Source organism: Akebia trifoliata, chromosome 9 (assembly GCF_017979445.1).
Source record: "Akebia trifoliata isolate Shusen 1 chromosome 9, ASM1797944v1, whole genome shotgun sequence".
Classification (NCBI taxonomy): Eukaryota; Viridiplantae; Streptophyta; class Magnoliopsida; order Ranunculales; family Lardizabalaceae; genus Akebia; species Akebia trifoliata.
The window spans coordinates 3,250,237-3,268,228 of NC_141383.1; the positions used below are offsets into that span (position 1 = coordinate 3,250,237).

A 17,992-nucleotide genomic window follows, 5' to 3' on the forward strand; every position below is an offset into this window, starting at 1 on the left:
CATCTTTAATCTCAAGGTAAATATTTTTATCTTTATATTCAACCTTAAAATTCTATCTATTTCAATCTCTAAATCTCAATAACAAGATAAGAGTTTTTGACAACTAGAATGACAAAATTTTGGAGAGAAAAATCAAGGGTTTTCAATTGAAAATAGGTTAATTAATTGAATCATTTGCTGAAAACTGTGAAATTCCCATTCATTTTAATTCTAAAATCAATAAGTTACCATTGTTGGAATTAATTTTTTTATAAAATAGAAAAAAATTAATTTAACTACGTGAATACCCTTCTAAATTGTGTTGTTTAAAAAAAAAATTAAAAAATAAATAAAAATTAAAAAAAAAACTCTAAGGGTTATTTTAATAATTTAAAATATTTTTTACCTCTTTGGTAAAGGTTCAATTTTTAAAAATGATAATATATTGTTTTCGAAATTAAAATGAACAGTGCACTGAAAAAATAATTTCAAAAATTTTTCTACTCTTCTGGTAATTTCCCTTAAAAATAATTTACCACAAAGTTGAAGAGATTGAGGATGGCAAGTTTTTTTATATATAAAAATGGATTTTTTTTACTACAAGTTGAAAATGAGGGCATTTAAGTCATTTTCTTTTAGCATATTAGAGAATACTAAGATCAATGGAAATTCCATCTGGATACATAGTGGGGTCTCAAACAATTACCAAAACTTGGAGGGGTATATCTGAATCAACCAAATTTGTTCAATTAATTGGCCGTGTTGTGGTCTCATTTGTCCACCTATGGCAGCGTCTAGAATTTGGTCTCCCATTGGCAATACTGGCAGTTAACCAGCTTTTGATATCTTTTATGGAAAACACTTAAATTTTAACGTACCGTTATGTGGCTGGATCCACCACTGGTTAATATAATTTTTTTAATAATTTAAAATTTAGTTTAGGGTAGAAAAATAATTAAATTACCGTTAGGTTGATCGATGGACCATTATTTTAGTATAATTTTTTAACAATTTAAAAAAAGGTTTAAAAATGAGTATAGGGTAGAAAAATAATTAAATTACTGTTAGTTGATCCGTCCACCATTAGTTTAGTATAATTTTTTAACAATTTAAAAATGGGATAGGATCTCTTGACTCCTAAGAATGATTCGTGAAAAAAACGCATGATCCTAATCTTTTAAATACAAAATCCAATGATTGAGATTTATCCTTATGATAAGTATTTCCGAGATATGTATTTTCAAGATACTCATAAATCTCACTTATTGGATTTTGTGTTCGAAGGGTTGAGATCATGTGTTTTTTTTAGGAGTCATTCTTAAAAGTCAACGGATCCCAACCCTTTAAAAAATTAATATACAATTAAAAATTGTTTAACTATTTGAATTCAAGAGCTACACAACTTACTGAACTTTTGGGGTGATCACATGCATGATTTCATCGTCAAAAAAATCAATTCTCAAAGTTTCCCATCATTAAGTCCTTGGGATTTATCCTAATAAGAGAAGAATTAATTTAGAATTTTAAAGTTAAAATAATAAGAACACCACTACCAAATTACGAAATAAGCCCAACATATATAAATATATATGTGGAAGCGTGCAAAGGCCCCAAAGATAACCAAACATTGTGCCAAATATTTTTCAATGTAAGTTTCCGAATGGCCTGATTTTTTTATGAGGATGATCCCTATGATGAGGAGATCATCCTCATAAAAAATCAATCCATTCGAAAACTTCTAACCCTATGCTTGTTAGTTGAAGAATTGTAGACCGTCATTTTTTAGTAAATTACTTTTGCTGTTGTACACATGCCAATTTGAACGGGTCCTCACTCGAAAGGGCCCAAAAATAGCAGTTTTCCAATAAATTCGGCCAACGGACCTCAAAAGTCCAAATCATTGAAATGTGACACTTTTGTCAAAATCAAGGCCCCTAAGACCCCTTAAGGGTCTAATGGACCCACATGAAAAGATCGAGCATGTTCCCATCTACCTCACTCCATTCAAAACATCGACTTTTGACAAAGTTGGCCAACGGGCCTCAAGGGCCTAAATAACTGAAAAATGGCATTTTGATTGAACCGAGGCCCCTAAGACCCCCCAATGGTCTAGGGGACCTACAAAAAGGGTTGTGACCCATCCGACACATGTTCAACCTCACCGCACCTACTTTATATCCAAGAAAAATCGAACGCTCGACGAAATTATCCAACGGGCCCAAAAAGTCCGATTTGTCAACACGTGGCATTTTTGATCTAATCAACGATCGCAAAAATCTCAAAAAAATCAAAAAAATAAAAATGTGAGACTTGGGATGCCTACCCCTCCTCTACTCTCGCCGCTCCACCTCCGAATTCGCAAACACCCTAAGCCCATTCAAAACCCATGAACTATCGAATCTACAAAAATCAATTTCCCACCTTACCCCTAACTTAAAATTGATCACACATCACCTAAGCCCTAAAGTAAACCCACCCTCAAAAATCCAACCCACAAACAAACCTCATCCAAACCAAAACAACCCACAACCCTTTTAAACCCAAGCCCAATACACTAAAAACCCACTAACTATTACCCATACCCAACTCATTATCCAACCCACAACCCTAACCCATCAACCTTTACCCACATCAACCAATCACAATCTTCACACCAAAAGATGACACATGTCATCATACCTTTCCACCTCCCTCATCTAATCACCCACCCCATCACCATTCTCTAAAAAATCTATCTAACCCACACCACTTCCCTCCAAAATCATTTCAACCCATATCCTATCCTAACTTAACATATCCTCATTTTCTAACCAACCACATCACAACCCATACCCAACACACCCTAACCTATCATCATTCTCTAACATCAACAACCACCCACATCACAACCCATATCTATACCCATCATCTTCCTTAAAACACTCCAATGAAATCACCTCAACCCATACTTCCCTCATCATCAACTAACCAACCCATACGCTTCTCTCTAATCAAATAACCACCATCAACCAATCAACCAATCTCATCACCTCACATATGCCACATGGCATCATTCCCTTCCTTCTCCCAAAAATCAATCTACCAACCTCTTACACAACCCATTCTCCTATAAGCCGTTCCACCAACGTATTTGCCTCATCCTTAAAGCCCACAATATCCTCTTCCTCAATGACACAAGCTTTCCTACGAAACGGGTGCTCTTTTGATGCTTCTGAAGCCTTCTTTATTCCTATCCCAAACCTATCTTTAGTAGAAAAAATTTCTTCCATCCTCTCTTTGATGTTCTTGATCTTTTTTGGAACCTCATGCTTCTTTGTCATATTGACGAAGTCACCCCTCCTGCTACTATCTTGTGCAGAGACATATGTGTAGATAGTATCCTAAGCTTCAAAAGCAAGATCTCTGATATTGCTTAGGAACATCTTTGCTTTTTCGTCCTCTTGGTATAGCTGCTCACATTCCTTGAGGATGGGATGCATTAGTTTGAGTTGATCAGAGAGAGATTGCACCTCATTCATCACTCCACGAACCAAATCTGCTTCTTTTAGTAGTAGCTGGCTTAGGTCCTCCAAGAGAAAAGAGAAAACATCAGTATCGGCCATCTCTCCATCCAATCGATTTCGACCCATCTGCAGATGCTACTATATTAATTTCAAGAAGCATACTTCACAGTTGAATTTTAATTTTAAGTTTGGGAGTTTGGTGGGAGTTCAGTAGCCATCCATTTTCAACACCTTGGATCAAGTCCAAAGAATATCGGATCTAAGTTTTCCCATGAAATATAGAGGGCTGTGGTGTATGGACATTTGAGCTCAACAACTCTTAGTAAGATTTCAAGTCCTTCTAAGTTAGTAAGGGAAGTGTTCATCTAATTGTAAATGGTGGGGGTCTTTCTCATAGCCAATATTATCTTGTTCCCAACTACAAACGGGATTATTTATTTGGGGTCTGTTTTCAATTATTTTCAATGGAAAGTAAAACTAGATACCTTGGAAAAATTGGTCATGGAAAATAAAATGAATTCAGGCATTTGATTGCACCAAAAGAACTATAAAAAGAGAGTGGATTTTTTTATCATCACAGTGCTCACAGGCTCTCCACTGCACACCACGTCAATTCACGTGGGCTCATTTGATTGGTCTGTTGAGCCAAAAAAAAAATCGTTGAATTGACTAAATTTACTTGGATTTTGAGATGATTTGGCCCCAAAATTCCATAGAACAAACTTCTCGAGTCAACTTGGTAAATATAAAGTCAATTACTTAACTTGTCTAGCAATTAGTATAGGTTTTTCTAGGGATGCCTTTTCTAATGAATCACTAGCATCTGAACAGAGCCTCATAAGACCTTTCCATCAGACCTCAAAGAAAGAGGGAAAGAGTCATTCTAAACTGACTTCCTTGGACACTGCACTGATGTGGCAGTGTGCAGAAATCATTGATCTCAATATACAATGCAAAACTTCTAACACCATCAAAAATAGTTTACAAAAAATGGACGGTCCACGATTTTTCAACTGGTAAACATGGGTTAGAAGTTTTGGAATGGGCTGATTTTTGGTGAGGATGATCTACTCACCATAGAGATCATCCTCACCAAAAATCAGCCTATTCCAAAACCTCTAACCCATGTTTTGAAAAATGTTTTGCCAAAAAGTTTGCTAAAAAGTTTGCCCTTGAACGCTACCCTATATGGGGGGCGTTCAATGGCAAACTTTTTAGCAAACTTTTTGGCAAAACATTTTTCAAAACATGAGTTAGGAGTTTTGGAATGGGCTGATTTTTGGTGAGGATGATCTCTACGGTGAGGAGATCATCCTCACCAAAAATCAGCTCATTCCAAAACTTCTAACACCATCAAAAATAGTTTACAAAAAATGGACGGTCCACGATTTTTCAACTGGTAAACATGGGTTAGAAGTTTTGGAATGGGCTGATTTTTGGTGAGGATGATCTACTCACCATAGAGATCATCCTCACCAAAAATCAGCCCATTCCAAAACCTCTAACCCATGTTTTGAAAAATGTTTTGCCAAAAAGTTTGCTAAAAAGTTTGCCCTTGAACGCTACCCTATATGGGGGGCGTTCAATGGCAAACTTTTTAGCAAACTTTTTGGCAAAACATTTTTCAAAACATGAGTTAGGAGTTTTGGAATGGGCTGATTTTTGGTGAGGATGATCTCTACGGTGAGGAGATCATCCTCACCAAAAATCAGCTCATTCCAAAACTTCTAACACCATCAAAAATAGTTTACAAAAAATGGACGGTCCACGATTTTTCAACTGGTAAACATGGGTTAGAAGTTTTGGAATGGGCTGATTTTTGGTGAGGATGATCTACTCACCATAGAGATCATCCTCACCAAAAATCAGCCCATTCCAAAACCTCTAACCCATGTTTTGAAAAATGTTTTGCCAAAAAGTTTGCTAAAAAGTTTGCCCTTGAACGCTACCCTATATGGGGGGCGTTCAATGGCAAACTTTTTAGCAAACTTTTTGGCAAAACATTTTTCAAAACATGAGTTAGGAGTTTTGGAATGGGCTGATTTTTGGTGAGGATGATCTCTACGGTGAGGAGATCATCCTCACCAAAAATCAGCTCATTCCAAAACTTCTAACACCATCAAAAATAGTTTACAAAAAATGGACGGTCCACGATTTTTCAACTGGTAAACATGGGTTAGAAGTTTTGGAATGGGCTGATTTTTGGTGAGGATGATCTACTCACCATAGAGATCATCCTCACCAAAAATCAGCCCATTCCAAAACCTCTAACCCATGTTTTGAAAAATGTTTTGCCAAAAAGTTTGCTAAAAAGTTTGCCCTTGAACGCTACCCTATATATATATATATATATATATCAATGGTTTTCTACACACTACAACATCAGTGCAGTGTTCAAACAAGAAAATTTCAGCATTCAAAGAATACATATGAATTGGTGTATAGATTAGCATCAACAGACAACATTCAAAATAGGATGGGTGGAGCCAGAATTTAGTAATGTTCAACATGAGTTTACTAATTGTATGAAGGTGGAACTCACCTCACACTCACACCATCCATGTTGATTATGTGTGCTCTGTTGTATTTTTTGGAGCATGATGGTACTGATGTGCATGGATGGAGCAATTGGTAGGGCCTGGTTTTACCTGCCCCATGATCGCGGAGCCTGCTCTTCTCTTCTGTTGGAGGGTTGCAGGGGTCAGTATACCACCCCCCCCCCCCCCCCCCCCCCCCCCTTCCTCCCCTTTTCCTCTCCTATTAGGGGTCCAGGGGATTTATGTTTGTAGGATGCTAATCCTAATTCGTTAGGAGTGACAGTTGTTTTCTATGGAAGAAAGATTATAATTTTCTTTTTTGGGCTTTTGAACATGTATAAAAAAATTGTAGTTCTATTATACTCTTGGCCTACTTAGGAAAAACAAAAAAACAAAAAAACAAAATCAGTGTGGATCCATGGATATACCTTGATAAAGGGGAAACCATGTACACTTATGTACCGTATGCTTTCATCTTTTATCTCTTTTTCTTCAACTTGTTCCTCAACTTGTTCTTCAACTCTTACTGCTGTTATCTCTTGCCATTGTTCTATTGCATTCTTAACAGCAGACAGCTGCAAATCTTCTTCGTCAAAAGTATATAGATGATCGCAGTCACGGACAACCAAATGATGCATTGCTCCTTTCTCGATTATTAATTCACGTACTTTCGATCTCACAATTTTCAAGAATTGGAGTTGTTGAAACCCTTTTGATGAACAAACCATCTGAAACCCATTGTATGTATCGCCCACCAATTTGAGAATCTGAAGCTTTGGTAGATTTCCTAACACCGGCATGGGATCTTCGTGTAGTCCAGTGTCACGTAAGGTGAGTTTGGTAAGCATTGGCGGAAACTGATTTGGAATTCTTGTCAGTGGTTTGAAAGAATGGTGTCTTACCAACTTTAATGACTGAAAGCGCATCAATATCATGAGATTATCGAGTAAAGCATAAATGTAGGATTCTAAGTCTCCACAAACTCCCAATTTTAAAAGATTGGGTAGTTTGGAGAAGACTTGGCGTGTACAATTACTGGGACATATGGTAGACAAAGTCTGAAGGTACTTTAGTGAAGAGTCATCATTATTTTTCGATGACAAAGACCGGGGTGGCATATGTAGAAGAGTTTGGCCTTCGAAATAAGCATGTCTTAGATTTTTCATCTTCCAAATACTATCTGGTGCGTCTTGTGCATGAGGGAAGTAGCCTGATCTTAAATCAAGGGTTTCAAGATTCCAGCACTTGTGTAAGGAGTGTCGAATTGTTACAGTTGTAGTTTTGCTTCTCACCCGCAAGTACCTCAAATGAACCAGCCTTCTTATGTCCTTGGGTTTACAACCCGAACCTTCCATCCCCAGCACTCTAAGCAGTGGCAATGTTCTACGAACATTGAGGGAAGCATCAGATTTCGAATCTGAAGAAGCATCTGAGCTTTGGGTGAAACAAAGGAGAGAGTGGACTCTTGCAACAGCATGGGGGTCACAAATAATGTCTACAAGACTCTCATAATTCCCAGAAAGTCGAAAAGGATTTGTTGGGGGAGGAGAATTTATTTCTTGCCCATGAATCTGGAAAAAAAAAACACTCTTTTTGAGCTTCATAATGCATAGATCATGCAAAAGAACATGGATACGGCACGTCTTCACCCCATAATCCGACCTCCTACTTGCCACTTGGATAAGGCTTCGATCAACTAGCTTCTCCAAGTATGTTTCTGCGGTATCTTCCATCATTTCTCCAACTTTTTCTTGAATAAATCCCTCTGCTATCCACAGCTGGATCAACTGTCTTGCTGAGATTTCATGATCTTTAGCGAACATATCAAAATATAGGAAACAAAGCAAAATATTGGGCCCATTTGGTTTGGTTTTGGTCCGACCCGTTTAACCTCTTTGTTACCCTAAGTATATAAAGGGTAAGAGATGAAACCCTAAAGGGTGTGAGAAAGATACGAGAGACAGAGAGATATTGTAACCGTGTTCTTCTTTGGTTGATATAGTGAAATCGCCGTTTTCGCCCGTGGACGTAGGTCGATTCTTTGACCGAACCACGTATATTTTGTGTCGTGTGAGATTCTTGTGTTCTTGCTTGATTTATACTTCGGATCATAAATTTCGTCCATCCTCTTCATGATATCATTGATCCTTCTTAGAACACCTAAAACCATAAAACTGTTTCCACTAACTTTTGTAGTGACAAATCTGTTGATAATATTCTCAGCTTCATAAGCTAGATCTCTGATTTTGTTTAAGAACAACTTTACAGATTCGTCCTCTTGGGATACCCTCCCACAATCCCTGAGCATCATTTCCAGCTTATCACAGAGTGACTTTACTGCATCCTCCAATCCACCAAGCAAACTTGCTTCTTTTATTAGTAGCTGTCTTAGCTTCTCCAAGACTAAAGAGACAACAGTGTCGGCGGCCATCTCTTCCTCGGTCAATCAATCGATCTAGATGGTTTATCAGCAGCAGCAGCAGATGCTACCTGGCTATTAATAAGTTTCTTCAACTCTTGCCTTTCCTTTATTCTATTCTATTCTATAGTACCTCTCATTCAGTATCACATATTCACATGGATGTATCTCACTAAAGTCCCACTGGTGGGCTCAAGAGTTCAATTCTGTCTGATAACCAGTTACAATGTACCCAGAGTGTGTGGAGGATTAAAAAAAAACAAAAAAGGTCTAATTTTAGTAGTGGTGGTGCAAATGTATCCCTCTGCATGACCTTGTTCTTATCTTGTTCCCACTTCTCCCACCTGCCAATGGGATTATTTATTTTTAACGCACTTGACACCATTTTCTCTATGCTGTCCACAGTGAAAAAAGGAAAATTTCTTATCTAATCATCACCTTGTGACATTCAAAAACGTAATCCAATGCAATGGAATTGTAGAGGATAAAATTATATCAATTTAAAATAATAAAAAATTTTATTTTTCACAATTAATTTTACTTTTAAATTTGGGTACACCTTGAATTAAGTTCAAGAAACAATATTTTCTTTTGAATATGAATATTTTCATGAAATCTAAAAGACTCTATTATTAAATTGTAAATGTGGATTGAATGACTTTTTTAAAGAATTCAAATCTAAAATAATAAATACGTGGACACCGGGCAAAAGAGAGAGAATCTCTCTATTGTTGATGTCATTCGAACCATGTGTCTAACGTTAGTTGGGCTGTGAACAAATGTGTCAAGCGCGTGTGTCATATTATCAGCACTCATTATTTATTATTGGAAAATGCTAGCCTGCTCCATCAAATCAACGGCTGAGATGAAAGTTCAAGAAATCTCATTTATCAAAAATCTCAAAAGCACTTTTCTAACGTCAGAAAAAGTTTAATTGAGATCATGAATTTCTTAAACAAATAAGTATTCCCATAATAAATAAAATCTGGAACAGTATAAGAAAAAATATATGATTGGCTGGATCTGATGGTCAGGATTTTCTTACATGACTAACTTCATATCTGAGAAATGTTCCTTGACGGAGCCAAGCCAACATGATCGATTTTATGTGGAAGTGGCACAACTATTAATACCCGGATTGAAAAGTGTCCATGCCATGCCAGACCTGCGTTTTATTCATATATTTTTAAAGGAAAATGCTGAAATGACAAAAAAAAAAGTGTTTACTGCAATTCTCACAAGTCTGACATGGGATGTGCACATAATCATAGATGTGTTTTCTTGACTAAAAATCATCTACAGTTATGTATGCATGTCCACCTCAGAATTGTGAGAATCACAATAAATCCTGTGTTACACCAGCACGACTCATTTTTAAAAGACCAAATTTAAAACACTTGGTGTGTGACCTTGTGCAAACAAAAATTGGCCATCTGGATCATAGGCTAATTGGACTATTGTCAAATATTAGTAAAAGGCTTGAACAGAGCTTTGTTGGTCCCAAAATCAACCTAGCATTATAAATTGGGCCCTTTAGGGTCCTATTTCATGGTTTCTTCATCTTTTAAACCGAATCACAACTTACTAGATCAGCCCCTTATATGGGTACTAACTAGTCCCTGGCCTCCGTTGGATAATTGACATAGAAAGTGACTCCCATAAGAATACAATTCTAACTCAATATATATTTTAATTTTTTCCATTGCCATCTACCTATGGAATTAAGCTGATAAAATGTTGTATTAAAAATAAAAATATGATTAACCATTTATTGATCTAGATAACCATTGACTTCTCTTTCGTTACCCACTATTCTCACTTGGGTTGGTAGAGGCTTTGTTTAAGTATGAGTATTGATTCATAGGGATGCCACTCATATTGAAAAAAAAAAAAAATTAGAATTATTGGTGAGGGATAGAGAATTGTGGGGGAACATGGATTAAGGGATTTAACTTTTAGGATTATACTCTATTCTCCATACAAGTGACTTGTGTAAATGTCTTGTATTTTTGGCACTACTCAGAACTGCAAAAGTTTGTATTTTTGGGAGTTTCTGTTTTGGGGAGTTGTACATGTTTTGGTAACTCTCGAGTATATAAATAGAGATTTCTACGATTGTAAAATGTATGAAAAAAATATGATTCTTGTTGTTCTGTTACATGGACGTAGGCACACTGCCAAATCACGTAAATCCTTATGTTTTGTGTGATTGTGTTATCTTTGCTATTTCGAATTTTTTCACAGTAACATCATTCCATTGATTCATCCACTTGACACAATTTTCGTAAGTCACTCTAGCATTATTCTTTTTGTAAACAACAAAATTTGAACTCGAGTTTCTACTAATGTTTGGCGGCGAGGATATGCCATTCTCGTTGATGTGAAGAAAAAGTGGCATCACTACTTAATATCTCGCTTTTTAAGATTAAGATAAATAGGAGCACCCATAGACATACCCCTCCAAGTACGTTTGGGTAATTACTTGAGATACTCCTTGAAAGTTGAAAGACTAATAGAACAAGTTGCACCCATTAGTTGGGTAGAAGTTTCACCCGCTTTGTATTCTGCTGAAGAATTTGTTTTTAAAAAATAATTTAATTTAAAAAAGAAAAAAAAAGAAGAAGAAGAAGAAGAAGATTATAATGGATCAGATCAAAGTGTAGAGTTTGTTTTCTTCATTGAATCAAGTCATCCTTTCTCTGAATTTTTGTTATCATTGTATCTCCATTAAAATCTTGAGGTGATCTCGTAAAATCGAGGTTTAAAACAAGCATTTCATGCAATGGATAGTGGTAAAAGCTTTTAGATGAGTTTATATACATATTTTGAACTCAAAATCTCTATTTTCTAACAACAAAAAACATGTTGAGGAACAATGTATTTGAAATGTTGAGGATACGCACAAATTACTCTCTGGTGGGGAGGTCCATTGTAGTTCAAGTTGATCAGAAGGTCTTTGAGGTTCAGAAATGTTGGGTGAAGAAGAATCAAGCAATCAGGGTAGTGGAGAGAAGAGACAAGGGAGAATCGGAGCTTGTGCTTTTTGAAAAATAAAGATTTGGTGCAGACCTTGGAAGATGCCAAGAGCTGGAAAACAGACAGTTTATTTTGGAAGAAATCGACAATTATGAGTCACTGCAAAATGACACAAGGATATGAGAACGAATACGGCCGATTCCTAAAAATTTTGAAGTATTTAGGGCAAGGTTGGTTTCCTTCACTTTTGATCCTTGAAGGAGTTGAAGGAATAGGATGGGACAACCTTGGTGAGGCCTTAAGTAGAGGTGGAGCAGTTGAGTTACATCCTTGGAAGAGAGAAGTTGATGGTAGATCTTTGCTTGGAAAAAGAACGAACGATTTTTAGAAACCACCAATAATAACCAATGAGATTGGTACAATAGAAAACTTCTGTGTATGGAGGTGGGCGATCATATGCGAAATAAGGGACAAATCGGTTTGTTGGGAAGAAGTAGAGAGAGTGGTTAACTCTTTAGCTCCAAATCCAGAAAACTTGCTCTAAGACTGTGCGGGTTTAACATAAGAATATTTGTATGCCACAGGAGGAGAGATTTCACCATTTTCAAAAATCTAAACAAATTAAGGTTCAAGATGCCGTGGTTGACTTGAGAGCGTGGTACACTAACTATAATAGCATTGCGAAGAGTTGGATGCAGGATAGCACTTGGATAGACATCATTGGGCTTCCATTCCATAGGTGGGAGCCTAAGTCTTTTAAGCTCATTGGTGATATGCTAGGCGGACTTATGGAGGTCAAGGAGGGTACTCGATCCTTGGAATATCTCACAGTGGCTAGTATCAAGGTTAGACGGAGGGACCTAGACATCCTCAGATGGGTTAAAATTCCAGCAAGCAATGCACCATTGACAGTGGGCATCATGTTATAAAATAGTGGGCACTAAAGAGGGTTATAAAACAGATTTGTCAAATCACAGGAATGGGAAGGCGGCTACACTTGAGTACGAGACAAGCAAATGTTCTTACGCAAAGGATTTTTGTGCTGACGTGGTAGAAGCCATAGGGACCAGAATCATAGATGGAGCAACGATTAGGCCTAGTCAACTAGGCAGCTATGTTTTAGAATCAAAATGTGAGTAGACTATATACGAGACGAACCGTTTAACTCATGAACTTCACGTTGAGACGGACCAATTATCTAGGCCTAGCAGCCTATCGACTTATGCACTTAACGTTGGGGTGGACCAACTGCCTGGGCTTGACGGCCCATTGACTTATGAACTTAACGTTCAGCCTGAACGCGAGATGGGGCTACACTCTGGACTAGGCGGCCCATCATATACAGTGGGCAACTCCCAGCCCGATCGTGAGACAAACTAGCTGTCCAACCAAGTAGGCCCAGCGACTACTATAGTTAGTCCTCAGCCCATTAACGAGACGGACCAATTGCCCATTTGAAATCACCTCGACCCCCGTCGGTCCACTAAATAGTGGATAGTGGTTCAATCTACGTATCTCGAGGATTTTAAAAGAATAAGGAGTTGCCACCTAGTTTAGGTCTAGGAATCAAAATTAACTCCAAATGGATATGGGTCGGTCCGTGGATCAGAGAGATGGGTAAGGGGTCAGGTAACGGATTTCGGAAGGTGTTAGGCACCGAACCCGCATGATCAAGATGATCAGTCTCTACTACGATCCAAAAATATCTTACGGTCAACATTCAAAGACTAAAAGTCAAACTAGAGTCCAATCATCATCAAATTGCATCGGATTTGCTAAATAAATCCTACAGTTAAAATGATTTCTCGAATTTTGCATAAATGAATCCCACAATTTAATAAGGCTTACGTGGCACCAAAATTAATGGATCAATTCAATCACATTTTGAATAATATGGAATCGATTTTGAATACCACGTATACAAAATTAGTGAATTAGCTCATTGACGATATTTTATCAAGGAAATTCGATTTCTGAATTGCCACGTGCATTAAAATCAATGAGTCGACTCACATGTTTTTAATAAAAGGAATTCAATTTTGAAACGTCACATATATTAAAATCGGCGAATTAACCTGCAAATTATTAATCAAAGAAATTTTGATTTTTTTTAACTGCCACTTGTATTAAAATCAATGAGTTGACTCATATGCTTTTTCATAGAAAATTTTGATTTAGAATTTGCAACGCACACAAAAATTAGTGAGCTGACTCACGTGCCCGTTTCATAGAAAATTTTGATTTGGAATTTCCAATATCGCCACGTGCGCCAAAATCATTGAGTTAACTCATATGTTTTTAATCAAAGAAATTTCGATTCTATGAATTGCTACGTGTATTAAAATCAGTGAGTCGACTCGCATGCCCAATTTCATGAAAAAATTTCGATTTGAGACTTTCAATGCATGCAAAAATCATTGAGTCAATTCTGTATACCCAATATTTCTAATGTACACAACATCAACGAGTCAACGCAACAATCTTGATAAAAAAAAATTAAAAAAATTTGATTTTTTTTTACCCTTCACGTGTGCCAAAATTAATGAATTAATCCACATATATATTTTTTTTTTAAATTGATTTTTTTTAGTCACCATGTCTACCAAAATCAATGAGTTAATTGATATCAATCTTAGCGAGTTGGCCCAATAACATCATTAATCGATAAATTGACCCGATAATATTACCACCGAATGAGCCGGTCCACCACTTTGATATTAGCGAGTTGGTTCAGTCAATCTATCCACAAAAATGAGCGAATCGATCAACTAATATTTTAGAAATTTAAAGGTTGCCATTAGTGCCACGTGTACCTTATAAATCAGTGAATTTATTCGAATGCATAAAATTTTTTTAATGATCCTATCAATTGGTAAACATGAATAAAAAAATAAAGAAATGCATAAACAGAGATTTCGCTAATTTTATCAACATGCAAAAAACGTAGAGAATAATATGTAATCAAAGGAAGATTCTCCTAATTCTATCGATGCGCAAAATCAATTAAAAATAAAATAAATAAATAATTAAAAAAATATTTACCTGTAAAATGAAGTAATGTCCTTTAGGTCCAACTCAAAAAAAATTGTGAGTATTCGCTACCGTGAGAATGCCAAAGATGAGAGCAACGGGAGATGTGTTGTAGCAGTGCATGGAGAGGTTGGACAGACAAGAGGGCTTTACTACAGTACTGTGAATGACTGTATTTCAATGCTGTGAATGCAACAGCTACATAAAATAGAGAAAGACTGAGAGAGAGTGATTGGACAGAGACATTGGTCGAAAACGAATGCTGCAACCGATAATTGCTGGGATGTTGGTCGATAAGAATAGCAAGGGACAGGTTTAATGGAGGAGAGGAAGATGATGGAGGAGTTAACTGTCCAAAACGTGGATGCTGTAATGGTGATGGATGCAACAACAACAAAAAAAAAAAAAAAACAGAAGTTATGAGGGTAGAACGTGATGAAGGTGAAGGAAGTTTGCTGATTTTTTTTTATATTTTTCCTAAAATCAGTGTTGGCTGGATTCTTATGGAGAAGAGGGTGCTGGAGAATATGATGTAAAGATCGCTGATTTTGCTCCAATGTGGAGGAGGTGGTGTCCAAAACATGAGGGAGAAGGAGGGGCTGAGAGAGAAAACGATACAGTTTTTTTTTTAAAGTTGAGGACAGCCAAAATGTCCTTCTAATGGTGGATGGTTGCTGCCGTCTTATGGTGGTCTTCCAAACAAAATGTGAGAGAAGAAGAGTGGGAAGAGATGGGATAGAGGGGAGGTTGATGCTGTTTTTACTTTGAAGATGGATGTGGTGTAGTTGCAGGTTTTTTTTTTTTTTATGGAGAAGAGAGTGTTGTAGATTTTTTTAAATCTTTTTTATCAATCAGCCAAGCCAAAAAAATCGTCCTTCTAATGGTTCCATCTCCCTCCTTTTATGGTAGTTCTCCCCACCAAAAACGTGAGAGAGGGAAGAGATGGGTTGGGGAAGAAGAAGAGCTGAGAACGTGGGTAGAGGAAGTGCTTTCGTTGGAGACGTGGCTGCTGTGTGGGTGAATAGAGCAGTTGGAGAAGAAGAAGAGGAACACGTGGCGAAAAAGAAGAAACGTGGGTCTTTTCTTTTTCTTTTTTTATTATTTTTATTATTTTTATTTTTTTCTTTTAATAGAATGAGGGAGGAATCTCACGCTACTCGTACTACAGTAGCCTATTGTCGCTGAATTCTAATTGGTTGATTTGATTTGAATTTCGAAGTTGTCGACAGTTTGATTTGAATTTAATGTTTTAATTTGAATTTGCATTTGGTTTGATTTCAATTTGATTTTTAAATTTTGATTATTCGATTGAAATTTAAATTTTGATTTTAATATTGGTTGTTGGTCGATTTGATTTTATTTTGATTAGTTGATCGATTTACTTTTTTTTTTTAATTGGTTAAATGACTTTTTTTTTACTTGATTTGATTTTGATTTTGAATTTTAATTGCAATTGGATTTTGTCGATATTTTACTTAATTTTGATTTTGATTTTGTATTTTAATTGACATTTAATTTGATCTTAAATTGTTGTTACATTTTGAATTTTAATTTGATTTTGATTAAATTTTAGTTTAATTTTCAATTTGAATCTTATTTTGATTTTTGGTTTAAATTTGATTTGAATTTTAAATTGGTTTTCTAGTTGGATTTTTGTTTGATTTTCAGTTTGAATTTTATTTTTCTAGGGATTAGGGTCTCTATGTTAGAGTTGGATATTGAGGGGTATTTTGGTCTTTTTGATGATTTTTACAGATTTTTCTCAAATTTCTCTGTTTCATCGATTTGGGTCCCGTTAGACTCAAAATCACATCTTAAGTGCAATGGAGGTACTTTCGAGATTTTTCGGAGGTCCGAAGTTTATGAGGGGTATTTTCGTCATTTTGATGATTTTTTACAAATTTTTACAAATTTATCTGTTTTCATCGATTTGGGTCCCGTTAGACTCGAAATCACCTTTTGAATACAATGGAGGTACTTTCAAGGCTTTTTGGGAGTCTGAATTTATGAGGGGTATTTTCATCATTTTGATGATTTTTACAAATTTTAGCGTGAGATTTCTTTTAGTTCCTGCGTGATTATTTCTAAGTCTCAAAGTCATATTTTTCTAGCGTAGTGAGGTCTCTAAACTATCAAAGTATGTAGCAAACCTAAGCGTACGTGCTTGCTAAGTCGGTCGTAAGATGTAGCGATCCTAAGCGTACGTAAACTTCTATGTCGAGTCGTGACGAGTAGGGAGAGGAAAAGAAACTAGAAACAGAAGGAATCAAGTAGTACTCACAAGCCTTCAAGTTCTTTTATATTCATCATTAGGAATCCAACAATTATGTGACGAATTGTGGAATTAGGCAGATGCAAAAATGGGGTGTCTACAGATGCCCCTCTTTGACAGAGGGTGGAAGCAAACTAGATGCCCAATCTATTATGGTAGATAATGCGACATCCGAATGCCAAAGCTAGTAACAGCTCATTTTGCAGTCTGATTCGATAATTTGTCAAAACGTCCAGATCCTTAAGGATAACCTCTCCTTGGAAAAAAATGTCAGATCCTTGAATTTTGAAAAATTCTCCTTAACTAATGTAAATGCAATGTGAGTGCATGTGTGTGTCACTATGTAGTGATGATTTTGAAAATATGCACCTCTATTCTACAAATTCATGCTAAAAGGATAACAACTGTGTAAGGTCAACATAATATCAGTGCAACATGTTTTTTCAGAAAATCAGATAAAACTGAGTAAAATCTAAGCATAAACTGAGCAGGTCTGAGTAAAATCTGAGATGAATCTCGGTGGGTCTGAGCAAAATCCGAGAAAGAATCTCGGCAGGTCTAAGCAAAATCTGAGCAGGTCTGAGAATAATCCGAGATGAATCTCGGCGGGTCTGAGCAAAATTTGAGAAAAGCCTCGGCTGTGTCTAAGCAAAATCCGAGAAAGATCTCGCCAGTTCTAAGTAAAACTAAGCAGGTCTGAGTAAAATCTGAGAAAACCCTCAGCGGTGTCTGAGCAAAATCCAAGAAAACCGTCGGCGGTGTCTGAGCAAAATCCGAGAAAGAATTTCGTCAGGTCTGAGCAAAATCTGAGTAGGTCTGAGTAAAATTCGAGAACGGCGGTGTCTGAGCAAAATCCAAGAAAATCCTTGGCGGTGTCTGAGCAATCCGAGAAAACCCTCGGCGGTGTCTGAGAAAAATCCGATAAAGAATCTCGGTAGATCTGAACAAAATCTGAGTAGGTCTGAGTAAAATCCGAGAAAATCGTCGGTGGTGTCTGAACAAAATCCAAGAAAATCCTCGGCTGTGTCTGAGCAAAATCCAAGAAAGAATCTCGGCAGATCTGAGCAAAATCAGAGAAAGAATCTCGGCAGGTCTGAGCAAAATCTGAGTAGGTCTGAGTAAAATCCGAGAAAACCTTCGGTGGTGTCTGAGCAAAATCCGAGAAAACCATCGGCGGTGTCTAAGAAATTCAAGAAAATCCTCGGCGGTGTCTAAGCAAAATCCGAGAAAACCTTTGGCAGTGTCTGAGTAAAATTTGAGTAAGAATCTTGATGGG

General features: G+C 36.7%; 1 protein-coding gene across 1 annotated transcript; it reads right to left on the minus strand.

Annotated features, from left to right (window-relative positions):
• Positions 1-3,097: 3,097 nt before the first annotated feature.
• On the minus strand, positions 3,098-7,875 carry LOC147394095 (toMV resistant protein Tm-2 netted virescent-like). The gene is made up of 2 exons (XM_086453235.1): positions 6,448-7,875; positions 3,098-3,608 (listed from the first exon to the last, which is right to left on the minus strand). Exons 1-2 carry the CDS (start codon positions 7,840-7,842, stop codon positions 3,360-3,362), a joined length of 1,644 nt encoding a protein of 547 aa, XP_086309361.1. The 5' UTR covers positions 7,843-7,875; the 3' UTR covers positions 3,098-3,359.
• Positions 7,876-17,992: the final 10,117 nt, after the last annotated feature.